Genomic DNA, 25,001 nt, shown 5'->3' with positions numbered 1-25,001 from the left:
CCTCAGCCCAACCACGGGCACTCAGGCTACCGCAAGTCCTGTGTGTTCCATGGCGGGCTGACTCCAAAGGCAAGAGGGTGGGCGTTCCCCTGCCCCTGGGTCCCCAGAGCAAGCCAGGCCAGCCTTTGTTCTTTCTCTTTGTGTCCACATGGTTTACTCCCCACTGGACCATTTGTTCAACTACTGGAGCTGCAGGGGATAACCATATCTTATTTTTTGTAACAATAATAATATATGATAATAGTAGTCTGGGCAGCAAATGGCCAAGTTGCCATAATGGTGATAAAGACGATAAACTGCTTCCGTCAGCCCCTGGCCAGGGCTGCCCTTTGCATAAGAGCAGGTGCACACATTCTCAGAAGATGGGGTGGGTGGGGTGGTCCCTGCTGCCCCGGGTGGGCTGGACACCTGTTTTCATTCTGAGAAGGAAGTATGATGACCCTGTGGGCTCTGGGGGCCTGACTTCATGGCCCAAAGAGAAAGGGGCCGGCACGTACCTTTCTCACCAGCTGGGCGAAGTCTCCACTGTCCCGGGGCGGCAGCCCAAGGAGCGGGCGAGTGCAGGAGTCCAGCGCCGAGCCATGGCTCACAATCAGAATGACACCCACTGTAGGGAAAAGCACACCTCGGGGTCAGAGGAGACACAGAGAGAGTGCCTTTTATTAGAACGAGGGTCCGCAGTGTTACCGGGGGCAACAACTTTGTGGTGCACAAAGCCTGAGAGAGCTGGGGTAGGAAGCGGTGTGGCAGGTACCGTGCATAGTCCGTGGTGCTTCACGTCCATGGGCATGGTCTGGGGCGGTAGCACCTGCCGTGAGCTTCGGGGATGGGACTGCGCCGTGATCCAAGCTTCCATCTCTCACAGGATGTTGTGGTGGCTGCCACCCAGGCTGGGTCCCTTAGCTAGAGAATTATCAGCCAGTTGGCCTCCATGAGCCTGCTGATGCCTCTTGCTTCGATAAGGACATTCTGAGTCCATGGGTGGAGCGAGTCTCCCACCGGCAGCGTGACTGATGCGGGCACCAAGCACAGCGGGAGAGAGCTGGCCCAGCCGGACGAGTCCGGGAGGTGCCCTGGCCGGACCCACTGGATCCACCTGCCAGATGGAGTCGGGCGGTGGGCTTCCCCCAAGGGCTACAGCTGACACAGAACAATCCGTTCACGCTGTCTCCTAACACGACTGTAAATTCTCCAACAGGACCGAAGCCCGGATATACTCTTCCTGTGTTATTTCCTGTTCATTCCATTCTCGTATCTTTGGCTTCCCAAGTCATGGTGCGGCGGCCAGGTATCATCTGGGAGGAGGACGTGCAGCTTGGACTCTGGGCCTGTGCGGTCAGCATGCGGGTGACTTGGGCATGTGGGCTCCAGCCCTCTGAGCTTCAGCGTCACGGGGAGTATGGGGCCGTCATGTCACAGACCGCACAGGAAGGTGAGCAATTAACAGGTAATATTTGTGAAGGGCCCCCTGCCCGGGGACCGGTAGGTGTTGGCTTTTTCCCTCCAGCCCACCTGGCTTTTTCATTCCTCTTCTGTGGCTTGCCATACCTGCCACCCTCCTGCCTTGCTCACGTTCTCCCCTCTTGGGCACCGTTTGCCTTCCAAATCCTGCTTGTCCTACAGCTCAGGTGCGGCACCCTGGCAGCCTCCGTGGCACGTGCGGCCCTGTGGCCAGGCGGGCTGTGTTCCCTGCAGTGAGCAGCACGTAGACAGTGCTCAGTGGGCTCAGGAGCTGATAAACCAGATCTCCATCCCTGCTCCCGAGGGCCTCACCCCTGTAGGGGGTCCTCAGAAGGGCGGAGCCTCCTGTGGCCTCTGAATTTCGGCTCAGGACAGAGGCTTGACATGAACAGCAGAAAAGCAGCAGGCTGAGGAGGGACCCTGGCCGTGCAGTGGAAGGCTCTAACGTCATCTTCCGTCCTGTGGTGCTCCGGTGGCAGTCAGTGTGAGGAACAGGGCTTTGGCGATCAATTAAATGCCACTGAGGCGCGGTTCCCAAAAGAACACTTCCCAGGATACCAGCCCGTCGAAGCAGGCAACGTAAAGCAGCCTCATGCCACTCAAAATTCTTAATATTCTAGATGCCATGCCCCTTTCCCCAATCATATTCAAACTCCTTGAGGGGGGAGCACGTGCTTCTTCACTTGGGTTTTCCCCACCGTGTTTTATTTGGCATCTGACACAGCACGATGTTCACTACACACTTGCTAAATGTAAATTTTTGAAGGCTTAGTTTTTAGCTTTTCACTATGGACACTTTCAGAGATACCCAGATAGGCCCAAAGGTGGGCCTCCCGCCTCGCGGAGACGCAACTGTGTGACATTTGTGCATCGTGTGCCGTCAGAGCGCCCCCTGCTCCTCCCCCGCCATCGCCGAAGTCCGGGTGTTTCAGACACTGCCGGGGGCGGCCCCTCCCCGTGAGGACTTCCGCCCTTCCACACCCAACCTGCCACTGTCACACCTAACAGAACCCACTCAGTCTCTTAGGCATTTCCACATTCAGATTCCACATTTGGATTTTTCTAAGGGTCTGAACCATCTACGGATACAGATGTTTTGTGCCGATCGGCATTCAAATGTGGTCTGACGTCTGGTTCTTCCATCTTTAGTCTCTTGTTTCCTAGGAGGCAGACATGTGTGGTTTGTGCTGACCCACTGTCCTGGATCCCATTGGCTCCCCGTCTCAGAATCGGGGTCCCCAGGGTGGCAGGGGGGATGTGTCTACGCACTGCGTTACTGCAGAGCCCGCCGTGTAGCTCCGTTGATTGGGGTGGGGGGCGGAGGGAGTTGCGGCATTCCTAGGTTCGTAAAATCGTCCGGTTTCCACCCCAGAGGTAAGACTCCAACCCCCGGGGGGCTGCCCATACCCAGAGGTGGGGGACGGGGAAGGAGGGGGAAGCACTTACCGTCCTGTGGGCAGGCGCTGATGATCCGTCCCACACTCACCGCACACCGCTCCACATACTCGTCATAACTCTCAGCCGGCAGGAGGGAGGCGAGAGGAAACGCAGGCCTAAAGAACGAGAGAGAGGACCCCTGCCAGGCTGGCCTGCCTGCTGTGTGGCCAGCTGGAGAAGGAGAAGCCCTGCTGAGACAGCCCTGCCTCAAGGCAGCTCGTGGTCCACAGCGACACTCCGGTTGTGTGTCCCCAGCCAACAAAGGGCTGACGTCCAATCTCCAGCAAGTGCCCTCACGGAACACCAGAGGGTTTTGTGATGGCCAAGAGTCAGCCGTGAGCCGAGAATGACAAAACTTGTCTCCTTGGCCACACACCCTATAGCCAGGCTCCTTGAGCCCGTGGCTCACGAGGCCGGCGGCTGGGCTTCAGTGTCCAACTGTGTAGAGTCAGTTTTAGCAAGACTCCTGCTAACACTGTGAAGCCAGAAGCCCCACCCTTGGTATGGGCTCCCCCTCGATACCCGAGCAAGCCCTGCATGCCCCGCCACCCCCCGGTGATGTCCGGTCCCTCTGGCCTGCCTTCAGCCGGCTGCTGCTAGGGCAGTTTATGGAGAATTACCCACCCTCTTAGTAGCTTTCCACCCCCCACCCCGCTCCTCCGCTAACAGCCCCCACTTGGCCTCGTTGTGTTCGGAGCTGAGTCCCATTCTGCTCCCCCGTGACAACCCCCCAGTGCAGCATTCTCCCCGAATACAGCCTTTCGTACCGTCTTTCATGGGTGTCGTGAATATTTCTTCCTGAACAAGCACTAGAGAAGCACTCCACCTGGCAGAAGGCAAGAGGACAGCATACCTATAATCCGTGCTGACGTTGAAATTCGCCTCTTTCAGCTCATCCAGGGTCATGAGGGTCGGGGTGGTTTTGCCAGACTCCCATTTCGTCCACTCAAAGATTCCGGGTTCCACTCTTATCTTAATTCTTTTCTCCAGTTTGAGCTCTGGATCCAACAGAACACAAGTGTTGGTCATCCTCAGAGTCCATTTTGGTTTTATGTAAGTTAAATCTCTTCCAATACCTAAACAATACCTTTTAAAAAATGTGGGTTTTTTTTTTCTTGGCAAGTATTGTTCTGTGATTACTTGTAGCCATGCTATTTCTGAGCCCAAAACCACTGTGTGTTTGGAAGGTATCTGAGGAGCGGTGATACCCGTCCATCGGGAAGGGACCCGGGCTGGGAGGCACCACCAGCAGTGGGCTCACCCTGGCGCTCACCCCGATGGTCCAGTACAACTCTACAGCCAGACCGGCACCGGGCCTGGTTCTCGGTCAAGAGCGAGAGCACACAGTATTGGCCAACCCAATAATCCCTGGAAAAGACCGGCCAATGGAGAGCACATTGGGCACACTGAGGCCCCGTCCTGACAAACACCCCAGACCGAGCAGAAGGTGAAGGGCAGAGGAAGCTGTCTCTTGGAACATCTGGACTTCTCCCAGCTACCCTTCCCAAGCATTTTCTCCCTCAGCTAAGAGAAGGCCTGTGGCAGAAGGCCATCTCTGTGAGTGGGGCAAAGAAGACCCGCATGTTTTTGTTTGAAATGGGGCAAATGTCATTAAGCTCAAATGCTGGAAATAAAATCAGTTCCCAAAATGCATTCCAGGTCCCTGGACCGGTTCCTTTGCCAAAGCACGTTTAGGAAAGGGAGTTCCACGGTCTAACCCGGCTCCCGGGCTCTCTCCAGCCCGCGGAGGGCCCGTGTCCACGTGAATAGGTCACATGAAGGAACAGTAGAAGTTCCCAAATGGGCTTGGCTGATCCTTCTGTGGAGCCATCTGGCAGCCACTTCTCTTCGGGTCACACCTTGGGAAACGGTCCATCCGGACAGCCACTGAGCTGGCATTGAAACTAAGGGTAGCAGGTTAGCATCTCGGAGGCCAGTCTGGAAGCAGATCGGTCCCGTTCCAGGACCTAGGAAGAAGGCCAGTGCCTTCTTTTTCCTGAAGGAACACGGGGTTTATCACCTGGTAACTTTATCAGGCATCATGATAACAAAAAGGATGTTCTGCATGTAGGCTACAAGTCCCTGAGAGAATGTACTAGAGGCACTGACGTTACCACTACCAGAGAACATTTTCGAGAACTTTTTATTTCATATCTCAAGCCCACGCGCTGTTAGAGCCAGCTCTGCACCTGCTCCTCCATGTCTGCACCTGCAGGAAAGCCCCGGGCCCGGCCGGTGGGTGGGTCTCCATGTAAAATCATGCTCTCTGACCTCAGTGGGCTCTCCATGCTGCCCAGCGGCCATCCTCCGTCTCCCCACCGTGATCTGGCCCCTCTCTCTGATGGGCATGTCATACCTTCTGTGCATCCCCAAACCTCGAGAAGGCCTTCCTTTTCTCACTTTCAGCTGGTGGCCTGACCCCCTCTGTCTCTGAGAAAGTAGAGGCAAGCCGCCTCCCCCACATTTGCACACCTGCTGCATCTGCGTCCACATGCTCTGCCCTCTGTCCCATCGCTGTGGAGCATCGGCCCGTGCTCCTGCACAGCGACCTACACCACACACACCCCCTACAAGGAGGGCAGGGCAGGGGTTCAGTGGGAGATGCAGAACCAACGCCCCCAAATAGGCTGCTCTTCTCTGGCAGAAGCTCTAAAAAGCCCGCCGGTGGCTTCCTAAGGGACATCAGCTTCGAGGGTGCTGGACAGCTCCCAGGAGCCCAGCCGCTTGCCCTGGAAGTCATGGGCTTTGGGCTCAGGAGGGACCATCGCCATTCCTAGCTCTCTGGGTTTTTCTGAATGCCCCTCCCCAGATTTTTTTTTTTTTTTAACACATGGTGGATGTAGACCAAAGGTGGACGGTGTGATGACAGGCTCCTGGCACTCGGTTACAATCCTGGCATTCCAGAAATGTTGGTGGGCTCAGTGCCTGCTCATAGCTCTTGGAGGGCTGCCCCATGGCCGTCTGATGACTTACGTGGCCATTCATCGCCCCTCATCCAATTCTTAGCCCCGTCCGCCTCCCTCTCCCCTTGGAGAATAGCCACGAGGTCAAGGCTACATGGGAGGCTCGCTGCGGTGCTCACCGACCTTCCAGGATGTGTCTGGCTGTCTGCACACAGCGGAGGGCCGGGGAGGTGAAGACAGAGGTGACTCTGATGCCACTGTCCAGTAGTGCTTCCCCTGGAAAAGAGCAGGTGGAGAAATGCCTCTTCATAACTGTGGCCTCCGATGGGCAGCTCACCACCTGAGGGAGGCAGGACCTTCAGGGGCCCCGAGATTCCCACCCCCTGCTGCACACGCCTGTGTTGCCCCCTTGAGTGTGGCTGGAAGCCATGATGACATGAAGTGGAGCTCCTGGGACTGTGTTGTGTCGTACGGCAGAAGGGGATTATTGCAGAGAGGCCTGACCATTCAGGTGAGCACGTTAAAAGCAGAGATTTTTCTCTGGCTGTCACAGAAAAGAAGCCGGAGATGTTCAGAAGTATGGGGATTTGAGAAGTGCCTGGCGGGCTCTGTTGGTTGAGCGTCTGACTCTTGGTTTCGGCTCAGGTCATGATCTCAGGGTCGTGAGATTGAGCCCTACCCGTGTCGGGCTCCATGCTGAACATGGAGCCTGCTTAAGATTTTCTCTCTCCCTTTCCCTCTGTCCTCATACCTCCTCCTGCTTTCTCTCTCTCTCTCAAAAAAAAAAAAAAATACAGTATTCAACATGTAAGAGATTCCCTATTGCTGGCTTCAGAGATGGAGGGGACCACATGGCAGGGAATGTGGGGGGCGCTGAGAGGTGAGTGCAACCCTTTGCAGATAGCCAGCAAGGGAATGAGGACTTCAGTACTACAACTGCAGGGAACAGAATCCCCCCAGTAGCCATTGGGAGAGACTGGAACTGCTTTCAAGAGGCTCCAGATGGGAGCCCAGCCCAGGTGACACCTGGCTTTCATGCTGTGAGATCCTGAGCAGAGAACTCAGCCATGCCGTGCCCGAGCTTCTGCCCTATGGAACCGTGAGCTGACATGTGGGGGCTGTTTTAAGGTCGGGGTAATCTGTGCTGGGGCAACGGGGAGCTTGAGACTACCCGAGGCTCATGCGAGGACAAGCCTGGAGGTCACATTGCCTCTCACAAAACCAGAGGGTCTGGTCCTTGGGAAAGAAGGGGATCTTTTCAGTAGGATATATGCACAGTGCCAAGGCCAGAGGCTGTAGAGGAAGGTGTCACAGGCTGGATTGTGTCCCCCAAATTCATATGCTGGGGTCCCAAACCCCAGGTCCTCGAGTGTGACATGGTGTCTTCATAATGGTGGTCAAGTTATGATGAGGTCACTAGGGGAGCTCTGGTCCACTCTGACCAGTGTCCTTGTAAAAAGGGGGAAGTTTGGATACAGAGACAGCGGGCACAGAGGGACCCGTCTACACGCCAAGGGGAGGAGCCTGGAGCAGACGCCCTCGCGGCCTCAGGAGGAACTCGGATTTCTGGCATCCAGAACCCAGAGAGAATGCACCTCTGTTGGTGAAGCCACTCCACTTTGGCACTTTGTTATGTGGCCCCACGGAGCCAGTGCAGAGGCCATCTACTGCCCGCCTGGACACCGAGCTCCTTCAGTTCACACACCTTCCCCAGTTCCCGATTCCAGGTTCTTCATTCATTAAAGGAAGACCAGATGGATTTATTGGCTTCTTGTGTTCCAAAAAGTCAATCAATGGAACCAGAACCCCAGACATAAAGCATAAGCCCAAGCTGACAGATTTTGAAATAAAAACAAAGAGAAGATGTGTTTTTTTAATTTTTAAAGTAACACCCATAGTGTACACAGTGGTCGTTGGTTTTTCTCCCCTCTCTTGTTCTTTCCACGCCTATCATTCGTTCCTTCTGACTTCCCCAACCGTCCATCCTGGGTCCAATCTCTGCACTTCCACTCACTAGCTGTGTGATCTTGGGCAACTTACTTAACCTTTCTGTGCCTCAGCGTCCTCATCAGCAGAGTGGGGATAATGCTAATGCCGACCTCAGCAGGCGTGTAGCTAAGGCTCAGTATGCACTAGAGATAATCATTGCTGTGATTATTGTAATTATCCCCAAACATACCTGCCATCCTGGACTGGAAAATCCCACATGACGATAATGGTGGGTCGTTTTCAAAGTCTTTGATACCATTGCTCCTTCGGGGTAGACTGTAAGGGAAGTTGAGGTCCGGCCGGTAGTATTTCCCTAAAGCATAAATAACACCAGGCGTTCAGGTCCATCAACTTAGTGCATATTTTAAACCCCCAAGATCGAGACCCATATCATAAGCAGGGTTATCACTTAAATAGTTGTCAACTGTGTTTTTTCTGGAATGTGCTCTGCGATGTGGATTCAATTGGAGAGAAATTGTTACTCTACTGTGCACACATTTCTTCAAATACAGAAAACACAGGTTTTCGCCTCAGGAAACATGAGACCCTCTTTGTCCCCTGAGGACCCCTCACAAAGATTCACTCATACAATTTTCCTGTCTCCATTACTGATTTAGCTTAACTTGATGGGAATCCCAAGTTGGCATTAATTAAGGAGGTGAAATTCTGCCTGTCCCCATAGCTGACAGTGTGTCATATTGTCTCCGGGGATGGAGTACCCATGGCCAAATGTTCCCGCATTGTGCATTATTCAGCCGATTGCCGAGGCATGCCTGGAAATCAGGAAGATCCGCAGGAACTCCCCCCGACCCTCCATCTGGAGGCTGCGAAGCATTTGACCTTGAGCTCTATGACCTGATTTGCACCAGTCTGGTGCAAATCCTGGCACCACGGGTTGCCAGTTATATGATTAGGTCTGCCTTATCAGTAAAAGGGGGAAATGATAGAGCTGTTACAATGAGTCACTGTGACCCCAGGGCCTGGCTGAGGGTAAGTGGTCAACAAGTGGTGGACCTCATCTCACTGTTGAATTATCTATCACCCCTGCAGAAGACACTGTGCCGGGTCCACCCCTCACATCCTCCCACGCAGCCCCAAGCCTCCCGGCTGCCAGCAGGTTCTAGCCACCAAGCCGCCTTTCCTGGAGACCTGCTGCACATCCAGGGCAGGCCCCATCACGTGCCCTGCCCGAGCACACCAGCCCAGCCCTGCTCACGGCATCCCAGCCCTTTCCAAGCATGATTTTCCTGAAAGCTCCCTCCCTGGAACGTCCATTGGCAGAGACATTGTTTGAAGAAAGGCCTTCATTAAATGCCAAAATACACGTTGTGTTAGCTGGAACAGTGGATTTTTTTTTTTTCCCCAAGAGAAGGTCTATTGACTGTGTTGTATTCTCAAAGGCATCTGCTCCATGTCGGTCTCTTGTCCTCGGACACTCTATCTGTGAGGGTGGAGATCAGAGCTCAGAAGAAGACAAGGATCTGGAGCAACGTTAGGTTCTGATGGTGCAGAGCCTTACAGACAGGGGGTGACCTGGCAGCAGCACTGAGAAATGAGGGGCCATACAAGGTGTGGGAATTTGGCCCAGAAGTGAGCCAAAATGAGGAGGGTGAGAGGAAAGGTTGGCCTCTCCCCCAAACACCCCACTGTAATACAGTAAACATTGCAATATGCAGAATTTGGACAAATTAGACTGTCAGTATTCACTGTAGGACCCCTTTGCCTGGTGCAAAGAGCCACCAGGAGCCTCCTTCAAGCTGGGACTCTCCAGTGCCTTTAAAGTACTTTCCCGAGATGCCCTTCAACAGATGAATGGATAAAGAAGATGCGGTCCCTATATACAATAGAATATTACTCAGCCATCGGAAAGGATGAACACCCAACTTTTACATCAACATGGATGGGACTGGAGGAGACGATGCTAAGTGAAATAAGTCAAGCAGAGAAAGTCAATTATCATATGGTTTCACTTATTTGTGGAACATAAGGAATAGCTTGGAGGACATTAGGAGAAGGAAGGGAAAAATGAAGGGGGGGGGATCGGAGGGAGAGAGGAACCATGAGAGACTATGGACTCTGAGAAAAAACTGAGGGTTCTAGAGGGGAGGGGGTGGGGGGACGGGTTAGCCCGGTGATGGGCATGAAGGAGGGCAGGTGCTGCATGGAGCACTGGGTGTTACACGCAAGCAATGGATCATAGATCACCACATCAAAAACTAATGATGTATTGTATGACTAACATAACATAATAAAATTAAAAAAAAAAAAGGACTTTCCCCTGTAGGTGACCTGGTATTTTGCCTGAGTGACCAATATTCTTCCTCCTTCCACGACGTCCCACCACTGGTTTTGGAGCTGGTTGTTTTGTGTTGGTCCTCACACCATCACCACCACCACATGCACACTGACGTCAGGTGCCATTTCAGTCTGTGGTTTCAATCATCGTTGTCTTACAAGAACGTTTCTTCTAGCTGCATGTGTGAATGCCAATTCATCCTCATAGCCACCTACCATCCTATTGTTTCTCTCCTGAGCCTTTGTGTCTCTGACTGATCTTGTTTTATAGATACTACCACAGCATCCCCTCCGTGGGTTCTTGCAGATACGTTCAGTCATGATGTAATCTGCTCAGAATTTTCCTGGTGTGTGCTGATCATCTGCCAATGGTTTTCCCTTAGCATTTTCCCCTCTTCTTAGCCTGCTGGGCTCCGGGAGGAATTCCAAAAGAGCTTGGCTAGCTCTATGTTCATTCAATATCTTCATTTATATAGTTATCCGTGGCTTAGAAATCATGGCATGCTGGGCTTTCCATTAAGGGATGTGCATTGGTACAGATGTGGATCATCGGTAGAGACTGCCTGTGGGTGTGCTGTATTTACAAGCACCGTCCTTAGTTCTTAGCATCACTGGTATCCCCAGTGAACTTGGGGTAAGCAAGATGCATGTTCAGAATACGTCCATCTGTTGAGTAGCACAGTTAAACATTGTAGGGAAATGACCACAGCAGTGAAGATGAGCTCAGAGAGATAGAGCAATGAGCCTGCAAGCTAGGGTTGTGCCAGCAGCTGAGGGTTCAGAGACCTCAATATACTCTCAAGTCAATGCTGGTCACTCACCAGCTACCATATGTGTGCGTCCAGAAGAAAGACGACTGTCCATGTGTCACACCAGCAGATGGCTTACTGTTGATGGCCATTCCTCCATCTTTCACACAGCATTTGAGGTGAGATACTCACAGACAGCGTACACACTCAGTGCATGAGTATAACGCCCATGGAGAAAGATGTAGCGCATACCCCTCTCACATATACTATCACTACACAGTCACTCTCAAGAATGGTGCCATAGGAGAGCCGGCTCAGGAGGTCAAGAAGGGATGTCATTTGTTAGATCTACCTACTTTCCGGGTTTCGATTCTGCCAGGACATTACCTACCATCTGGAGTGGAGCATTGCTGTAGCCATGACTTCCCGAAGATTTGATCCACTCTCTCGCCGTGGCGCACCACCAGAACACTCCTCCTCGCTATTGTGGCCTGAGATGGTGGAAAGAAAGACATGTGCATTTTTACATCTGTATTCTTAGACTTACTCAGTGGGCACCTCCCCTCGCCATCCCGTAGGTGGCCTAGAAACAGGATCTCTTCCTTCCTTCCTCAGTGACTACAGCCCATTTCGTTGAAGTCATTGCAATGAAAGAAGATTAAGAATTGCAGGTGGAAATCTCTTTAATTTCTAGCAACTTTTTATTTCCTAGGCATTATGACACTACCAAGAAAATGAAAAGCCATAGGAACAGCCTATACCATACAGAGCACATCAACTCTTCTACCTTTCTGTTTCTTCCAAGTCCTTACCCCTGTCCTCGTCCCTCCATGTGGCAGTAACAGAACACCACGGCCTGGGGGCTCATAAACAAGAGTCTTCTATTTCTTACAGTTCTGAAGGCTGGAAATTTGGGATCAGGGTGCCTACATGATTGGGCGAGGACCCTCTTCTGGGCCAACTTCTTGCTGGTTCCTCACAGGGTGGAAGAGGCAAGGGAGCTCTGTGGGGTCCCTTGTATAAGGGCACAAATCCCATCATGGGGGTTCCACCCTCACGACCTAACCACCGCTCAGAGTCCCCACCTCCTAATGCTAGTACATTGGTGGTTAGGATTTCAACATATGAATTTTGGGGGGACACAAACATTCAGACCAGAGCATCCCTACACAGTGACTTCTTAGGACATTTTCTATATCCACACATATATGTTATCATGTAATAGATATTACATATTTTCTCTCTATATAGATACTGCTGTTAGTACCCTTGGGGCCCAGCATATTGGAAGCATGCATGTCAGAGGCTGGGACACAAGCTTCAGTTCACAAACTCCCCACTTAGGGAGCTTTGGATCTCATTGGGACCAAGGGACAAACATGGAAAGATGAGTCATTAAAGAGGATGAGATGAGACGAGGTGCAGAGCTGACAGTACCTGCCATAGGAGGTGGGCTGAGGGGACTTCAGGTCGGACGTGGAACTTGGTCATGCCTGGAGCCAAGATCACCAGGGATGGATGGGCCAAGGTCACCAAGATGGACAGGCCAAGGTCACTGGGATGGATGGGTTACAGTAACCAGGGATGGATAGGCCAAGCTCATCAGGGATGGCCGGAATGAGAAGGGCACCTGGGCAGGAGGCAGCTCTAGCTGCTGGTCTGCTTGTCCTTGCCTAGCTCCTTTTCCTTAAGTGCACCCTTCGCTCCCACTCCCCATCTTTGGCCTCATAGGCAAACACACACCTTCTAAGACAGAGCTCCAAAGGGAAATTCGTCTTGTTGTCTTACAGTCATGAAGTATGGTTGATGCCTATTGGCACCAGGATGCCTTTCCCCAGGAGAGTGGATATTAAAATATCTCACCCCCTGCCCCTGTCAAGGGCTGATCTGCAAGCAGATTGCAAGACACACATGGGCTCCCAGGCTTAGTCTGCTTACTGACAATCTCCGAGTCCTATCGATGCATTGGGCTGAGGTTTTGTTTTTTTTTTTTAAAGATTTTATTTATTTATTTATTTGAGAGAGAGAGAATGAGAGAGAGAGAGCACATGAGAGGGGGGAGGGTCAGAGGGAGAAGCAGACCCCCCGCCGAGCAGGGAGCCCGATGCGGGACTCGATCCCGGGACTCCAGGATCATGACCTGAGCCGAAGGCAGTCGCTTAACCAACTGAGCCACCCAGGCGCCCCGGCTGAGGTTTTGAATTTACAGCATTTTCTTCCCTGGAGGAGCTGAGAGCATTTGAACTCCGAAATGCAGAGCTTTGCAACAGGAATATTAGGATAAAGAGCAAAGTCCTTGGGGAGTGGAATGGCTTCACTCCTGGGGCCTAGGGGACACCAGGACTATATTGTCTCTTTAGACATGAGAGGCGTGGGGGCTGGTGTAGCCAAGCATCACCACCTGCGGACTTTAAGCAAAAGATGGATTCAGTTTAGAGGCTAGAATTCCAAAATCACGGCGTCAGCAGGGCCACTCCCTCTGAGGTCCTAGGGAAGGATCCTTCCTGGCTTTCTCAGCTCCTGGAGCCCCAGCAATCCTTGGCCTTGGCTGAGACACTCCAGTCTCTGCCCCAACGCTCACATGGCCTCCTCCTCCGTGTATCTGTGGTCTCTCCTCTTCCCTGTTGATCACACATCCTGTTTGTGTTTCCTAGCAGCAGCTGTGATTGGATTTAGGGCCCATGGGATGCTCCCCATCAAGACCCTTAACTCAGCCCTCAGACAAGGACACTCTTCCTCATAAAAGAACACTGGCAAACCTCATATCTTTGGGACCGTTCTTCAGCCTACTAGCATCCATGTATCGAAGCTGATGCCACAGTCTTCTTTTCCTACCACACGGAGGGGTGAGCTCAGACCAGGTGAGGAGGGGCCAGCTCGCAGGGAGAGGTCTGTGAGGCTTTCACCCATTCAAAGCTGCAGCGAGTTCAGATGCAGGCCAAGCTATGAGCTGACCCTTCCATTCCAGCATCCGGTCCTCCATCTGGAAAGGGGGGCAATGGCCTCAGGGAGCCCCATTCCAGTCCATGCCTGCTCCCCTGCACCCCACTAAGGGGGCCGAGTCCAGCTTCTGCTGTGCCTTCCAGTGTCTGGGCAGTCTGGGTAGGGGAGCCCCGTTTTTGTCCATCTCTAGCTCCTGGCCAGCAGCTACTCAGCCCGGGCTATTCCCTCCGACTAAACACCTGTCTAATGGGGATGCCCTGTGGCCTTCCCAGCCCCAGCGTCCTGTGCTCAGCTCCTGTCTGGACCAAGCCCACCCCAGCCTGGAGGGGCTGGTGGCTTCTTGGGGGAAGGAAGGTGAGCTTTGGATTTAGGGCAATTGGCTCATGAGTCCTGATCAGGGCCTTCATTAGGTCATTCTATGATTTAGCCAGTGAGAATCACGAGCCAAGCCCCCAGCCAGGTGCTGAGGACATAGGGACGAGCCTGACGTCATGGCCCTGCCTCTATACAGGGACAGACTCTCAGCACTGAAGGCCTGGCCTGCAATGGGCACCTTGTCCCATGTAACCCTCCAAAACAACAAGTTCGGGGGTGCTTAGGTGCCTGAGTGCCCCTCGCAAGCTTGCTACCCTCTATAAGTCTCAGTCTTCAGATCTGTGAAATGGGGACTAACATCTCCCATGCGGTTGGAGATGGCTAGGCTGAAATCCTAATGTGATGTGGGGGCACAGGGCACAGGACATGGAGGGACCACTTCGGAAATGATGCAACAGAGAGGCATCTCCACTGAAGTGGGAAGTGGTCAAGGGCTAGTTGCAGGAATGCCTTGGCCCCTGGGGGTTCCTGTGTAAGGAACCAGAGGGCCAGGCTGCCCACCACCCAGACAGCGCCAGGGACACCATGTCACTGATTTGCTTTGGGGGAGGGGCCGCCTGCTCCGTGGAGGCCCTGCGGGCAGCTTTCACTCCTGGACGTGCCCCATGCAGGTGGTAGGACTCACGTGGCCCTGCTGCGCCCCAGAGCCTGGCCCTGCGGCTGCTGGCCCTCCAGGTTACCAAGTACCAGCCCCCTTCTTTCTCCCAGAACTGACTTGAAAGACCCCCATCTTTGGGGGCCCTGGGAAAGGTGACTTCTTCAAGGTCACACAGCATGCTGATGAGATAATTGGTGTAAGAGTCTGGGATTCTGGGCAGGACTGTGTCCCCACATCTTCCCTGCCCCATGGCCTGATGCCATGACCAACTGAGTTACAGACACATGCTGCATGTTCTTGCAACATCCAGAAGGCTGCCTTCAAGAGCTTAGAGCCCGGCTCACAGCTAAGGGACGTCCACCCTCTGCGCCAGGGTGGATGGAGCAGTGTGGCCTGTGTCTGAGCAATGCAGGCAGAGCCTCTTGCCGAGCCACCCAGGTCTGTAGCTGTACCTGAGGGGCCGAGTCTACCATGGAGTTCATTTAAAGTGTGGCTTCCCTTTACTCATCTTATCAAACAGGGAATTCTGTCACCTGTAAAGCCTGGATGCTGCTAATGTCCCTTGGCGTCTGTGAAGGGTAGAGTTCCCAATTTCGCCGGCTGCTTGCCTCACCATCCTTTCTGGAGATCAGGTCCATGGCCAGGCTGAAGGTGTAGGTCCTGCGGGAGAAGAAACGAGTGTGCTCTTGTCATGAAGACATTGGAAAGCAACTGTCTGTATCTGGTCATGCATGTGCCTGGGGACACATGTGACAAGATGGGCAGGGAAGGTCGTTGTTGAGGATGAAACACAACCGTGTGTTCAAAGAGCCCAGTGCTCAGCACATAACAAGTCCTGAGTAAATCCCATTATGGGCTGAATCATGTCCCCTCGACATTTAGAGTCCTGACCCCCAGCATCTCAGAGTATGACTTTATTGGAAACAGGGAGTTTAAAGAGGTAAATAAGTTAAAAGGAGGCCAGTAGGGTGACCCACTTCTATCTTATAAGAAGAGACTAGAGGGTACAGAGAAAACACCAAGGATGCTGGCCCAGAGGACAGACCATGATGAGGCACCAGGAAGGTGGCCGTCTTACACACCTAGGAGAAAGGGCCACTGGAGAAACCAGACCTGCCCATACCCTAATCTTGGACTTAAAGCCTTTGGTCATGAGGGAAGAGATGTCTGTTGTTTAAGACCCCAGGCTAGGGGCGCCTGGGTGGCTCAGTTTTTAAGTGTCTGCCTTCGGCTCAGGTCATGATCCCAGGGTCCTGGGATCGAGCCCCGCATCGGGCTCCCTGCTCCGCGGGAAGCCTGCTTCTTCCTCTCCCACTCCCCCTGCTGGTGTTCCCTCTCGCTGTGTCTCTCTCTGTCAAATAAATAAATAAAATCTTTAAAAAAAAAAAAAAGACCCCAGGCTGGCGTACATGGTACGTGGCCCAGGCAAACTCGTCCGCCATCTGCGTAGATTTACCTTCTGAAATAGCCAAAGGTGTGAGGATAGATGTGGCTGGGATGCAAGAATGAACAAGCAGTCAAGAGACACATTAAGATCTGAGGAAACACATGGGAAAGGGTATTTAGTGGGATGGCTGGTAAAACAGGAGCTGAGGAGTTGCAGGCAGTGAGGAAATTGCCACCTGTCCACGGAGCCAAGAAAGATGCCGTGAGGTGAGCACACATTCAGGAGGTCTGGGAAGGATGGAGGGAGAAGATCACAGCTAACTAGAGTCGCGTGAACTCCAGGACAGGAGGGGGGTCGAGTGTGTCTGGAAGGAACAGGGGGAGGGGCCAGTGGAGAAGAGTGAATGGTCACTTACATCCCCCGAGAACAAGCAGATGGCCAAGCTCCCCAGGGGAAATTCACTTTAGGAAAGGGGAGATCATCTTTATAAATTCTATTTTAAAATAATCTATAATCAACACCCCAAAACCAAATAACCCAATTAAAAACGGGCAGAAGGCATGAACAGACATTTTTCCAAAGAAGACACCCAGATGGCCAACGGACACATGAAAAGATGCTCAGCATCACTCGTCATCAGGGTAACTATCTCCTCTCGTTATATTTATTTTTCAAAGTTTTGTTAGCTCCTCTCCCGTTTATTTTCCCAGATACACTTTTCAACCATTCACTGAAGTTCCAGCAAATGATCCCATTGGAATTTTTCCTGGCATTTCATTCAACCTGAAGGTTCAATGAATCCAGGAGGAATCGATACATGCACGACTCGTCTTCCTCAAATCATGAACGTGGTGTGTTTCTACGTCCTCAGCCCGTGTGGGAATATTAGCGTTTCTCCCGTAGACGCTTCATGTCCTGGATTCTCCCGCAACTACCGCTGGCCCCACCTGTCCATGCTGAGACCCGATCAGGGCCAGAGCCAGGGGCGCCTCGGGAGTGTTTGCCCTGCAGCCCAGCCTCCGGCCACCAGCCTTCCACCGCCACCACCTCAGGCCTCGGACCATTCATGCCCCCGTGGTGTTTCAATTTGGTGAACGCACTTCTCAAACTGTCGGCAAGTTGTACCTTTTCTTTTCAGACTGTCACCCCCCTGTGCTGTGCTGGAAACTCCCATTGGCAGGATCCAGCTCACGTAGATTTCCTTTCCTCACATATTCTCACTGTCAGAGGCCAGCTCCCGAAAGCTGCGGGCTGTAGTTGGCCATAAGTGGACCAAGAACACTGGTGTCCATGTCCAAACCATTGACATTTCCCTCCTCCCGGGGCAGAGGCTCTATTTACAGTCTCCTATTGACAAAGGAAACGTCGGTGGGTTTCCCCTTCCTGAGGATGAGGCGGGGCCCGCACCGCGCCCCAGCCTCCCGTCCCACACAACAGAGCCTCCTTATCTATAAATAACATCTGTAAAATCTACAGTTGGAGAGAAAACCAAATTGTTTTTTTGCTTGTCTTTCAAATGAAATATAATCAAGATTCCAATGAGAGGAGAAAGGAAAGAATTTAACATTTAAATATTTCTGATTTTTTTTCCTCAGGAGAACTGCTTAATGGTCAACTTACGCCACAGAAGTAGATGGGTTTAAAGTCTCCCCGGCTTTTAAAAGGGGCATAGCTGCAGTCTGTGGGGTTGCATGGGCCACGTCCCCATCTTAGATTCCTGGGGCGGCCGTAACAAGGCACCACAGACTGGGCAGCTGAAACAACAGACATTTATTGTCCCCACCCTGGAGTTCTAGTTCTGAGATTCAGGCGTGGGCAGGGCTGGCTCCCCACGAGGCCCCTCTCCTAGGTGTGTGGACACCCTACTCTCCCGTGTCCTCATGCGGTTTCCCTCTGTGCCTGTCTGCTTCCCGATCTCCTCCTCTCTTAGGGGCATGAGTCAGATTGCACGGGGGCCACTCTAGTGACCTCATTCTTCCTTAACGCCCTCCGTAGAGACCCCATCTCTACAGTCACATTCTGGGGTGCTGGGGGCCAGGACTTCAACATAGGGAATCTGAGGCAGACAGAATTCAGCCCATGACAGCACCTTTTTATTATGTCTGAGGTACTTGCCACCAACCTGCTCTGCGGTTTTGGAAGTTACTGGACAGGTATGGCTTCAGTGTGGAAAGTCTTCTCATCATGGCCAGAAGACAGACTGTTCTCTAAGGCCTAACACTCACGGTCTCTCCACTCTTTGTTCTAGATTTTGCTACGTACGTTTTTCTATGTGGAGCATTGAGAGCCACTGTGATTCATGAAGACACTCTCCCATTGTATCCCGCTGGTCACCTCTCATCTGCTTAACGGTCACGGACAGATATTGGGGTGTGATTTTGTCATGCAGTGAATCCAAAGCCTCCTGGGACCATTGAAAAAAGGCTGAAGTTGAACTGGCGATGGGCTGGTGGGTGGTGGATATTTCAGTGGCCAAGCGGAACAGCATGGCTGCAAACTCAAAGGTGTCCCCTCTGGCAGGCAGGGGCTGCTCCTGGTGCAAGTGCACATCTATCCTCGGGCACTGGAAGGCCAGCAGGTTGCACATGCCAAATATCAGTCCTGCAGCCCACGCAGTCTGAGGTATGTACCTGTCTGCCCACGGCAAGCTAGTCTTTGGATGGTGCCACCAGACAACATTTCCCTCTACTCAACAGTTTAGTGATGTGTCCAGCCATTCAAGGATCATCTTCTAACTTAACAAGCCTTAGGGGCTTAGTAAAGTACACTTTTGGCAGTTCTAGAAGACTTGGCCAGAAGGACTGAGTCTGACGGCAGTGCTGGCTATCGGCCAAAGGGTCCATAACCACATGTCTCAGTTGGTCAGGATGTCTTGCTGCTCCCTCAGGGAGGATGGGGGTGCTTTCAAAACATGGCCAATCAAACACCCCATCGCTGGGCCTACTACTTAGTTTTCTCTCTTTTTGTTGCAATTTTTCTTGGTATTTATTAATTCATAAGGGAAACTTGTTTTGTCCTTAGGAAGAATAGTTCCAGCAATGCCAGGCTTAAAGGCTAGACTGGCTATGCTGGTCACAGGTGGTTGACAGATTAATTGTGAAGCCAAAAATATAATAACCACAAACTCGTCTCCTACAGAGTCTTTACCGTGTAGTCCTAGAAACATCCGGGTTTGCCAGTTGCCTGGTGGCAGCGAAGCTCTCCCATCCTGAGCGGGGAGTAGAGGACCTACCCTGCCCCTTCTGGAACTCAGTCAGCTGGGGTGTAACCAGCGTCTCCCGATTTCCTTAAAGCATTCATGGGACCTGGTGACAGACAGAGCTGGTTCTCAAGGGAAACAAGTGCTTCCTTAATAAGTGGGACGTCATCCGACCTCCCCACTTCCCTGGGCCAGAGTGTGCTCAGGTTTCCAGGACAGGGGCCTGCATTGGATTAGCTCTGCAGTTCCTTGGGGCACCAATGTGACTTTGCGGTAGCCCACAGGACCCATAGCCATGTCTACCCTGAGAAAATGGCGCTTCTCCAGATGACTGGTCTACCGCACCTGGAATGACCGTGCTCATTTCGTGGAAACTGTGTCCCTTTTTGCATCGGGTGTGGGAAGGCAGAGATCGCCCAGCGTGCGTGGTGTGTGCAACCCCAGCCCTGGATTTGTCTGACTTCTCCCGTTTATTCTCTCTTTGACCTGATGTCCTCATATTCTTTTCTTTAAATTTAAAATGGGTGAATTTATATTTTGAATAAGTAATGCATATATATGGTTCCAATATTTACAAATCATGGACGGTAGAGAGCAAAGTCTCCTTCCCAAGTCCCCCTTCTCCGGGCCCCTCCCCCAGCGCCCGGGGCACCGCTGTTGGAAGTTTCTAGAGATGCTCCTTTCCAGGGAACTTTTAGGCACAGGCATGCATATAAATACACATCACACACACACACACGTACAGACAATCATGCTTCACTTCCCCCTCCCCCCCCAAATAGTTCTGTACTAGGCACAGTGTTCTGCAACCCGTCTCGGATCTTTTCACATCAGCCCATAAATTACTTCCTCGTGACTATTTTTAAACACAGCAAGTGTTCCATTGCATGGAGGTAGCCTAACTTATTTCACAAATACATTATTTCATAATTGCATGATCTCTTTTACAGACCATTTAGGTCATGGTGGAAAGCATACACACACCCTTTTCCAGTTATCCAATCAAATGCTGAGTGGCGTGCCACTCCGGGGCAGAGATTTTGTAGATGCCCTTTAAGGTCCCTGGTCAGCGGACTTTAACTTAATCCCAAGGGAGATTATCTTGTGTGGGCCTGACTTATTCAGTTGGAAGCTCTTTAAAAAAGGCTTAGGGCTTCCCTGACCTCAGAGATTCCGAGTAGAGAGCAACTGCTCTCCCATCTGCCTGGGGGGTCCTTCCCGACTGTCACACGGAGACAAGCATTTCAATCACCATGGTTTCCAGCGGCTGTGTTCCCTTTCCTCCCTCCCTTGCCCCAACTGTGCCACACAGCACTTCCTAGTAATAAACCCTCAAATGGATGTGTATATACGTGGTGTGTAACATATACATATATTACAGTATAAATAATATGACATAAATAGAAACTACTATATTATTATGAAATCATTTTTGTATATTAATTATAAAATAGATATTTTAGAAATGTATTCATATTATGTATGTATAAAATATATACAATAATATATACATATAAAAATTACTATTCTACTGCTTTGGTTCTCTGGCTAAACCTTAATTGACTCTGAATTTGGTATCAGGAGTGGGGTGCTGCTGGGACAAATCCCTAAAATATGGGAGCGGCTCTGGGACTGAGCAGTGGGTGGAGGTGGGGAGAATTTTGAGAAACTCGATGAAGAAACTACTTTGGACAGATCGTTCGTGGTAATATGGATGCTGGGAGAATCAGGAAGGAGTCAGATACACATTACAGGCAATTGGAGGAAGGGGGATCCTTACCGTGTAGTGGCAAAAAGTTTAGTGAAATTGTTGGTGGAGAGGAGAACCTATAAGCAGTGAAGTTGGTCATGGAGCTAAGAGTATTTCCAAGTACAGTGTTAAAGGTGTAGCCTGTTTTATTCTTGTTGCTCCTAGTGACACATGTGAGGAAAGAGGTTAATTGAGGGAAGAAAACTGAACAAAAGGAACCAGGATCTGATGATTCCGAGCAACCTCAGCCTCTCTAGACAATGCTAGAAATGCTCCAGTGAAGAGATTCTCCCGCTGAACATGAAGAAGCAAGCCACCAGGAGCCTTACAGCTTCTAGGAAATGAGTTCTGCCATCACCATGTGCGCTCAGGAGAGGACCCTGAGCTTCAGATGAGACCCTAGCCCCTGCCCAAACCGGACTGCAGCCTTGGGAGACCCCGAGCTAAGCCATGCCCAGACTCCTGATGCATGAAAACTAGGAGATAATGAACGTGTGTTGCTTTACGTGGGAAGTTCAGGGTCATCTGCTGTAGAGCAACGGAAAACTAGTCATGCATTTTAGGACTTTACAGTTGACACACTGAGCAGAAAGATAAATAAAGCCAAGCTTAGGCTCTCTGATTATGATCTCTTACGCCCACAATAAGGAGGTGGTTTTTGTAGTCGTTTCGGGATTATGATCTCAGAAGCCCAAGAGAGTAATTCACGTTTTCGGAACATTATCCACAGAAAACCATGAATTGACCAAGATATTAACTGTATACCTGCAGGGATAATGTTGCCGGCATGGAGAAGGCAATTTTTACTGATGATGGAATGGTCTAGAAGCATACAAATATGGCAACCACTGTTTTCATGGGGACGTTCTTGGACACTAACTCAGGGAGAGATGTTTGGGTGGCCGCTGGAGGCTGCACTCACCTGTGCTTAACCCAGGTATCAGACTCGCTGGCTTGCTCCGTGTAGTTCTCAGGTAGGAAGCCTCGGCAGCCTGTCCGCTGGGAGATCCCAATCACCCAGCCCTCGCTGGCTTCCTCCTGCTGAGTAGGGTCCACGAAGATGTAGTCGCCAGGACTTAGTGTAAGCTCGTCCACGTTCTGAGGTTTGTACTGGAAGAGGGCCCTGAGGGTCTGGAAAAGACGCAAGTGTTTTCCTTGAAGACACTCCAAGGCCTTCGTCTGATGATAGTAGCATATACGAGAATATGGCCCAGAATTCTTGGGATCGGTTTGGAAATGAATTCTGGTGTCTGTCCATCTATCTATCTATCTATCTATCTATCTATGTATCATCTATCTCTTATCACTATTTACTGATCTCTAATATGAAAGATCTTAGAGCATATTTAGACTTTCACATCCACCTTCCTTGGCATGAGATTATTTATAGCTTCTCATACAACAGGGAACATGGTGGATTCATTCATGCTAATTCCATGGGTCTGAAAGGGAGCATTGCCTACTTTCCATGTAAGCTAATCAATTTGCGGGGAGGAAGTCTTGCAATGAGGGTTCACTGAAATCATCATTTAAACAAATTAATAAGCAATACAACATATTTGTAAATTTTTGCAACAGTCCATTTTTTATTGCCAACAATGCTACCATTGTTTTTTCAAAATTTTTTTTGTGTGTCTGCAACTCATATATAAAAGAATGCTAGTTCCAAATTGCACAAAAGAGGGAATCATTTAAAAAACAATAGACGGTTTTCCTTTTCCTGAAATACCTCCAGAGGAGGGCTCCTGGGGGTCAGTGCTCTGCCGGGTGGGAACCATTTGTTCCCGTGGGCGGCCCTGGGTGAGGCTCCCAGGCCGGGGTTTGCTCACCTGGTAGTGCACAAAGCGCATGTCTCGGGAGTAGAGCACCGCGGTCCACTGGCAGCCATGGCCCGGGCGGATGGCTCTGGCCAGCTGCTCCAGTGTCCTCTGGTGGTGGGGGTAGAACTTGTGGGCCAAGGTCAGATGCAGCTGCTTGGTGCAAGGCTTCACGGTGCAGTCTGTGAGATCAGGTAAACACAGGATGATGCGTGCTTTAACCCACACCATCGGCACTGCATTTCCAGGATGGCCACGCACCCAGGAGGGGTGGCGCAAAGCCTTTCTGCATGGCACCTCCTGCCTCTGCCCACTCCTTCTCCCTGGGCACTGGGGCTTTCTTGGTAAGGCAAGGACTCCCCCCCAGACTGTGTTGTCTCCAGAGTTCAGCTTACAGAGGGGATGGTTGGGGACTGCAGACCTTACGAGGAACAGGAAAGAGGAGGGGTAGAGATATGGGTTGGGGGTGTTTGGAAACTGTGGACTTGCTAGCTGGTTTCCCAAACAGTTGACTAAAGTGGGTGTAGTAAACAGCTTCTCCTTCATTCCCTGGGTGTGCACATTACCCAGTGGCCTGGACCGGTAGCCCGGCGCTCTAGCTCAATGGGGTTTGGTTCAGCTGCAGAGTCTCAGGAAGAAAACACCACAGGCAACTCAACTGTGTCAAACATGACAGCATCTCTACTATTTCGCTCCCTTTGGTGAAGCAGGAAGCCCTCGGAGCAGCCAGCCCCTGGTCTTTTTGGCTGGCCTCTGCCCCGGTGGCCCCAGCCCTCACGGTCCTCATTCCTGGGCCCTGACTTCGGCCAGGATCTGCTTTCAGCTGAGCCACGAAGGAGTGCATGTTCCGGGGTGGTGGAGACCGACGGGAGCACACAGATTTGGTATTAGGTAGACCTGCTTCTGGTGAGGTGACCTTGGGAGCATCTTGGCCTGACTCAGCTTTCGTTCTGACAGCAACAGCTTGGGGACAGTGACTACCACCTGCTGAGGCTGCATTGAAACCAGTCTCTTCGTTCACATCTCTGGGCGTCTTTTAGTAAATACTGGTTAACTGCCACCCCCACGTGGGCAACCCATACAGCAGACAGGATCTGTTCTCCCCTAGAAAATGTCACCGATGTTGCAGTCGCTTCCTGGACCCAGACCCGCCGGCCCCACTGATGTCTCCCATCCCCTACACCCGCCTTTAACAGCAAACAAGAAACTGTCGAGGTGAGGAGCCAAAACTGAGACTGTTGTGTGGGTGGTGGGGAAATTCCTTCTTTAGGTGTTTCAGCACTGGGGGGAGGACAGCCTTGCCACGTGAGTCGGCGTGGCCTGGGAAAGACCCATGCTCAATGTCATCTGAGTCACCAGTGAACCACACACGACTTCTGAATGGGCCCTTGTCTTGTCTGCTCCTCGCGGCCCCTGCCTGTGGGGGCGTTTCACTGGGGGGTGGGGGGCCCACTTGCCCGGAGAGGGGCCCAGGACACACTGAAGCTGAAAGGCCCCTCCCCACCCTTCCGGGTCAGGCCCAAGGCACAGGCGTAGCAGGGCACGGCAAGAGATGAGCAGGGCTGGTCAGCAGGAACCCAGGTAGGGCCGAGCGAGACAGGGCTGGCCCCACGTTCCAGCTCCGACCACTGCTTAGGGGACTCGGTCGCTTTCCTGGGGCGGTTGTCACGAATGGCCATGGACTGCGGGGCTTGAACCAACAGAAGTGTGTTCTCTCACAGCCTGGAGGCCAGAAGTCCGAAATCCAGGCATGGGCAGTGCTGCCCTCCCTCTGAAGGCTCTGGGCAGTGTCCTTCCTGCCGCGTGAGGTTCCCAGGGCTCCTGGCGCTCCGTGGCTTGTGGCCGCGTCCCCATATCTCTGCCTCCCTCCTCCCGTGGCCTCCTCCCTGTGCGTCTGGGTGTCCTCTCCTCTCTTAGAGGGACATCAGTCACTGAATGCAGGGCCCACCCGACTCCAGTCTGGCCTTGTCTTAACTAATTATCTCTGTAGAGACCCTATTTCCAAATAAAGTCCTTTTCTAAGGTTCTGGGTGGACAGGAATTTTAGGGGACACTTTCACCCCATGACAGTGACCTTGGGCGGGCATGCTACTCTTTA

At 51.9% G+C, this 25,001-nt stretch overlaps 2 protein-coding genes across 15 annotated transcripts in view; one reads left to right on the top strand and one right to left on the bottom strand.

The window, feature by feature from the left end:
- Window positions 1–18,729, top strand: part of RSPH1 (radial spoke head component 1) — a 56,979-nt gene extending 38,250 nt beyond the window's left edge. For 4 of the 12 annotated variants that reach the window (XM_027582167.2, XM_027582169.2, XM_027582166.2 and 1 more), the window contains 2 exons: window positions 1,199–1,432; window positions 2,983–3,500. In XM_027582167.2, the coding sequence (XP_027437968.1) occupies window positions 1,199–1,432; window positions 2,983–3,248 (500 nt within the window). In that variant the 3' untranslated portion in view covers window positions 3,249–3,500. Of the gene's footprint in view, window positions 1–1,198; window positions 1,433–2,263; window positions 2,293–2,982; window positions 3,501–3,888; window positions 3,909–4,085; window positions 4,571–6,598; window positions 6,628–8,840; window positions 9,684–13,491; window positions 13,593–18,385 lie in introns of those variants that run through there. The other 8 variants (XM_027582158.1, XM_027582160.1, XM_027582162.2 and 5 more) reach the window with 8 other exon arrangements.
- The window catches only part of UBASH3A (ubiquitin associated and SH3 domain containing A), a 35,991-nt gene that overhangs the window by 2,471 nt on the left and 8,519 nt on the right, over window positions 1–25,001 (bottom strand). For 2 of the 3 annotated variants that reach the window (XM_027582149.1, XM_027582150.1), the window contains exons 5-13: window positions 22,916–23,085; window positions 22,009–22,217; window positions 15,284–15,410; window positions 11,226–11,325; window positions 7,981–8,103; window positions 5,985–6,077; window positions 3,752–3,896; window positions 2,908–3,014; window positions 498–607 (exon numbers count right to left, since the gene is read on the bottom strand). In XM_027582149.1, coding sequence (XP_027437950.1) covers window positions 498–607; window positions 2,908–3,014; window positions 3,752–3,896; window positions 5,985–6,077; window positions 7,981–8,103; window positions 11,226–11,325; window positions 15,284–15,410; window positions 22,009–22,217; window positions 22,916–23,085 — 1,184 coding nt within the window. The remainder of the gene's footprint in view (window positions 1–497; window positions 608–2,907; window positions 3,015–3,751; window positions 3,897–5,984; window positions 6,078–7,980; window positions 8,104–11,225; window positions 11,326–15,283; window positions 15,411–22,008; window positions 22,218–22,915; window positions 23,086–25,001) is intronic. The other variant, XM_027582151.1, reaches the window with a different exon arrangement.

Source organism: Zalophus californianus, chromosome 1 (genome assembly GCF_009762305.2).
Source record: "Zalophus californianus isolate mZalCal1 chromosome 1, mZalCal1.pri.v2, whole genome shotgun sequence".
Lineage (NCBI taxonomy): Eukaryota > Metazoa > Chordata > Mammalia > Carnivora > Otariidae > Zalophus > Zalophus californianus.
The sequence above is the reverse complement of the archived record's forward strand: the minus strand, read 5'-3'. Positions and strand labels throughout refer to the sequence as shown.